Raw genomic sequence first — 6000 nt, 5'->3', positions numbered from 1 at the left:
GGAGGGAAATATATCCCTGGTGGTGGGGTCCATTTGGAGGTGGTGGAAATGACGCCGGATGATATGTTGTATATGGAGGTTGGTGGGGTGGTAGGTGAGGACCAGTGGGGTTCTGTCCTGGTGGCGATTGGAGGGGCGGGGCTCAAGGGCGGAGGAGCGGGAAGTGGAGGAGATGCAGTGGAGAGCATCGTCAACCACGTCTGGGGGGAAATTGCAGTCTTTGTAGAAGGACCAGTTCCAATACCATCTGGGTTGTTCGGTATTGGAACTGGTCCTCCTGGAAGCAGATGCGGCGGAGATGGAGGAATTGGGAATATGGGATGGCATTTTTACAGGGGGCAGGGTGGGAGGAGGTGTAGTCTAGGTAGCTGTGGGAGTCGGTCAGTTTATAGTAAATGTCCGTGTTGATTCGGTCACCCGAGATAGAAACGGTGAGGTCTAGGAAGGGGAGGGAGGAGTCTGAGACAGTCCAGGTAAATTTGAGGTCGGGGTGGAAGGTAAAGGTAAAGTGGATGAACTGTTCAACCTCCTCGTGGGAGGTTATTAATTAAGTCACCCATTACAACTAGATCTATTATGTATGGCAAAAGTTGTGTTCACTGGGAGTTATGCATTTGTGATCCAACAAATGGTGAATCTACTTTGTGCATTAAAAGTAATCAAAGGATATGGGGGAGGAAGCGGGAAAAAGGGACTGAGTTGGATGATCAGCCATGATCAGAGTTTACAGTGGAGCAGTCTCAAAAAACCAAACAGGCTTCTCCTGCTCCTATTTCCTATGTTTCTAAAATAGAAAACCTTAAGTTACATTTCTCCCCAAGTAAATTCCAATCTTTCTCATCAATGGCAAAGAGCAAATGTGTTGCCACATAACCAGCAACCCCAATAGTCTTGACTCAAGGCAATGTAGAAATCAGATGGTACTTCAAGAATTTCATGGCAAACACACAGCCTTAGCCCAATGTCATTAAAGTATCCTCTGAACAAGACTCCTCTTTGGAGATATTCAAACATTTAACATAATGACACAAATGCACAGAAGGAAGTGAAGAAGTTCCCTGTGGTTTCTTTCTGATTTTAAAACAATTTATTTTCTTTTCTTGAGTTATGTTTTTGTAGTCAGCAATGGGCTTATGGGTTCTATCTTTGCCCGTGTGCACCTTTTATGAGGGGATGTTGGAGATAGATTGAAGAAGAGGGATGCAGCACAGAAAGGAATGGTGAGAATATTTGAAATTCTTAAATTTGTGATTATCTTATAAGCTTCTTGTATATTAAAAAAAGATGGGTCAGTTAATAGTCATGTCTTACCTACATGACATACTATTTGCTAACTTTATAGTACAGAGTTACAGGATAGGAAAATGCACGGGCCAAAAGGTCATTTACTCAATCTTTCTAAGCTGGATTTTGGATGCCCTACAACTATAATGTTTCACTGCTCATTTACACTGAAGATGCCTGAGTCTCTTGTTTGGCCAAGCATAATATAAAGGTGCCTTCAGAAAACAAGACAAATAGCATGCTGTACCAAATGCTGGATATAAAAGGTTTGGATAATTAGCACATGCTTAAGACAATACCAGCCATGGAGATGTGTATTGTCATTTTTTTAATGTTGTCTTTTTTTATGTTAAAGTGCAATAAAGATTTCTGTTGTGAGATAGCAAAAGAAAAGCTAGCACAAAGGAAGTTGGTGGGTGAGACTTGTATTACTTCTGTATTTCTTCAGCAAAGGTTATTCAGAACCAAATCCAATTTATCTTTAAAAATAACCTTAACTGAGGGGAAACATCTATTTCAAAATAAAATGGCCCAGATTTTGTGATCAGCTGTGAAACAAACAGTACGAGCCTTCCATTATGCTTACAACTGCTCATAAACTACGTGGGTGCTTGTAATCAGATTTGTTGTTATCAACAATCCAAACATAGTGGCTTTATGTCATGGAATTTGTGATCTGCATCAGCAGGGCAAGCAATGATGTCTCTCTTCAATCATATTGATGAATCTTTACTGAAGTGTACCACTTTGGAGTCTGAAACTGAAAGTGTAAATTTGAATACAGAATTCAATTTTTTTTAAAATCATGTTTAAAAAACAATAGAGAGGAAAAGAAAAATAGATGTAATTTAAGGAGATAATGAACAAAAAGATAAAGAATAATTTATTTCTAAATTGCCAACAATCATCAGGGAAAAAAGAATGGAAGTACACATTTGTAAAAGTTAATTTTCAGTACCAGAGGGATTGTCAAAAGATTTTAAAGACATAGCACACCACTAAAAGTTCACTTACACTTGAATGTTTACTAAGTATCTAGTGCTTAAGTAGCATAATTTCACCTTCCTTATCAAGTTAATAATAAATTTGTCAGTGAGTTAGTGGTATAGTGAAGCTCGTCAAGAAGCAGGACATGGCTGACAGCAATCTATTGATATCCACCTTTAACTACAAATGTCCTGGTGTTAGAAGTTGCTGCCTGATTTACTCTTTTTTAATAATGTGCACCGTAGACTGATTACTATTCTACTGCAAAATCTGGGCCAAATGCTAAATCAATGGCAGGTTTCTATCTAATGCTAATATCAAATTATTTATACTGTTATACAATTACATAGAAAAAAAATTATCACAAGAAATAAACAGACCTTTTAATGGATGCATAGAACCAGAAGGTACAGCTGTACAATGATTCTAAAATTACATGATAAGCGAAATTGTGCATATTCATTAATGGAACTTTGACAAAGAAAGAAAATGATCACTCTTACAGATTCAAACCATGCAGTCGTTTTACATCCTTGCATGTTTGTTTCTCTGTTGCTTTAGAATCATTGCTTTCCACTATGATGACATCTATCTAAGAATCTGCCTCTTACTGTTTTAAACACTATGAATATAATAGCTTAAGATCTTTTTATGATTTTACAGAATCAATACTTTGCTCTTTTCTGGCATGCATTTCCAGATCAGCTTCCACCCTTCCCAATACTTACGCCGCGCCTGGGTGATAACCTCATCCAGTTTGGCTTTGATGTAGTGGGAACCGTATGGCGGAAGAACCAGTGCCAAACTGAGGAAAACAGATAGATATAATCACATAACCTGTGGACTTTGGTGGATTAAATTTATGAATAAAAGATGTTCTGGTTGCAACGGTGAGCCCAGTACCATCAATGGCTCCAGCACAATTCCTTCACACTGCCAACAGTTAGCCAATCATTTTGGTTGATCAATACGGCTGCCAGATTTGCTATGTTTAACATTCAAAGAAGACTACTATTCGCACCTTTAACAGTATGTAGCTCCTGGGATTGGGGGGTGTGGGGGGGGGGGGGGTTACATCAGGCCGAATAATTAACAGTTGGGGATGAATTGGGAATGGGGTGGCAGGAGGTGGCTATGACTAGGACAGGAGTTGGAGAAGATGGCTGTATCTACAACAGGAAATTGGGGAGATGGTTATGCCTGGAACAGGAAATGGGGGGAAATGGTGTGTCTGGGACAGGAAATGGGAGAGATGGCTGTATCTGGGACAGGAAATGGTAGGTATGGCTGTGCCTAGGACAGGAGATGGGGGAGATGACTGTATGTGGGACAGGGGACAGTCAGTAATGGCATCGTTGTACTTGGGTCAGACATCAAGGCTGCTTCACTTGGGTCATGGGATTTTGCAGCTGTGTTTGGACAAGGGAACAGGAAGACACTGCCTGGCTTGGGAGATAGGGGTGACTGTTCTTGTGGCAGGGGAGGTGACTATTATGCTCAGGTTGTGCACCCTGGCTGTGGATCTGCACCATGGCCTCTGAGTTCTGTCCCAGCCCCTGGTACTGGGTCAATGCTGTTGGAGGGAGTTCACTGCCATCAATCTTCCTTTGTCTTTGCTCTGTCTTGAGCCTATTCAGTGATCAGTGGGAAAGGATACATCACCATTGCGCATGTACAGAGGATGGCAATAAGTGCAATTATTTGGTCAGGTATAATTACTATGATGTTAGGGAGCTGGTGCAGATACAAATGGCTGGTCCAAGCACTAGAGTTTAAATGTTTGTCTCCATCCACAAACTGTGTATGAGGTCAGTAGAATGCATGGAGTCAATCTATTTTGGACATTAACCTGACCAGAACAAATGGCCCGACACATCAAAAATGGTGATCTATTGGGAAAGTTAATATCAGGATGATGCAATCTCACAGAAAATTGCCAGAGTTTTATTGCTCTGATCAGTGGAATTCAAAGGCCATTTCAACCCATTTCGCCCACACCACCAGTGAGATAATGGGTGATCTTCTACCTCAGCATCATTTTCCTACACTTTTGTCATCTTGGTGTCTTTGATACATAGAAACCTATCAATCCTAGCCCTCTGGGGAAGAGAATTCCAAAGATTTGCCACCTTCTGAAGGAAGAAATTCCTCCTCATCTCGCCTAAATCATCTAATTCTTCCCCAGAGAGTGTGTCCCCAGTTCAAAATACCCTAGCCAGGGGAGTCATCCTTCCTGCATCCAGTTTGCTGAGCCCTGTAACAACACTATGTTTGAATGAAGTCACCTCTCAGTCTTCTAAACTCTAGATAATAAAGGTGCTGTATATTTAACCTTTTTCATTGGACAACACTTCTCTACCCCAGGAATTATTTTTGCAAACATTCATTGCCTCCCTCCCCCTACACCAAGTTTGTTGTCTCCAAAGTAAGTAGATCTGAACTGCATACAATACTCCAGGTGTGGTCCATCTGAGACTCTGATCATTTCCCTAAACTAAGCCCAATTGCTTTGCTTCTAAAATACAATTGTAAGTGCTAAACATAAAATAAAAACAGCAAGTACAGAAGAGACTCAGCAGAACTGTAACATCTGCAGATAGAGAAACTGAGTTGACATTTCAAGTCTTCAGAACTCACGTCAGACCCTAAATGTTAACTCTGTTTCTCTCTCCACAGATGCTGCCAGTCCTGCTGAATTTCTCCACTATTTTGTTTTATTTCAGATTTCCACCATCTACATATTTTCCTTTTATTTGAGAACACCCTAATCATTCTTGACTCCAATGCTCTACACAAGTAGGAAGTTAATAGGTCAGCCGAGAAGCAAACATTTTTATGATATCAGATGCCTTTGTTGCAGTGTAATTGTTCAACTCATAGAAAAACAAACTATACTTCAGATTCCCACTCTCTAATCACCATTCTCCCCTCTGAACCTCACTACAGGTGCTAACTCCTTGTTGGGTATGTGTTGACATAGCTGGTTGATATTGGGTACCATCAAAGCTGAAACTAATGCAGCATCTCACATCCATAGATTCCAGTCTGATTCAGATAACCATGATCATATGGAGCAATTCTGCCTGACTTTCCCTGTTAAGACTTTTAAAAGAAACTGTATATTCCCTCAGCTATATTGTGCAGGCTGTTTTATGTGCACAATGTTCACAGTGCACCATTAAAATATGTTGCACCTTGTAACAAATGTATCGCAGAGTCTAAGTTTTAATTATCAGGTAATTGTGTCTGTTCAAGTACACATTCTAGAAAGTAGGAAGGGTCACCAAAATTCATGGTTTAGGTGTCAACTTTAAGCAATTCCATGTCAGGCAGACTTAAATGCAGAATAAAGCACTCTATACACTGTTTCAACAATGTACTTTAGCCATAACCTCAATCAGAAAGGTGTCTGTGTGAGCCATTTTTATTTTCATTTCAAGGGGCTGAATAGTTTGCTCCTAAGATTTCTGTTCATATGTTAATGCTCCTTCCACAGAGAATAGCTTTTTTTAAAAAAAAACTCAGTCATAACAGGTGAATGGAAAGGAAGTGTCTTTCCTGAAGTAATACTGGATTACCTGTAATCTGTACTATTCACGAGAGTCCAGGTATATGTTCGAGTCCCTCTGTCAATATACCTCTAAAAAGAAAGGGAAGATTACTTGATAACACATAATTACTTGATAAGTCATTTTGATGTCTTATCACCATTGTGTGTACTGTGGTTTG

The 6000-nt window shown here is 40.1% G+C and overlaps 1 protein-coding gene across 10 annotated transcripts in view; it reads right to left on the bottom strand.

Annotated features, from left to right (window-relative positions):
- The window catches only part of LOC122561717 (voltage-dependent calcium channel subunit alpha-2/delta-1), a 661591-nt gene that overhangs the window by 93097 nt on the left and 562494 nt on the right, over positions 1–6000 (bottom strand). For all 10 annotated transcript variants that reach the window (XM_043713760.1, XM_043713766.1, XM_043713767.1 and 7 more), the window contains 2 exons: positions 5850–5911; positions 3000–3076 (listed from right to left, as the gene is read on the bottom strand). In XM_043713760.1, coding sequence (XP_043569695.1) covers positions 3000–3076; positions 5850–5911 — 139 coding nt within the window. The remainder of the gene's footprint in view (positions 1–2999; positions 3077–5849; positions 5912–6000) is intronic.

This window comes from Chiloscyllium plagiosum, chromosome 23, assembly GCF_004010195.1.
Source record: "Chiloscyllium plagiosum isolate BGI_BamShark_2017 chromosome 23, ASM401019v2, whole genome shotgun sequence".
Taxonomy (NCBI): Eukaryota; Metazoa; Chordata; class Chondrichthyes; order Orectolobiformes; family Hemiscylliidae; genus Chiloscyllium; species Chiloscyllium plagiosum.
Note: the sequence above shows the minus strand (reverse complement) of the source record. Positions and strands in the feature narration are given on the sequence as shown.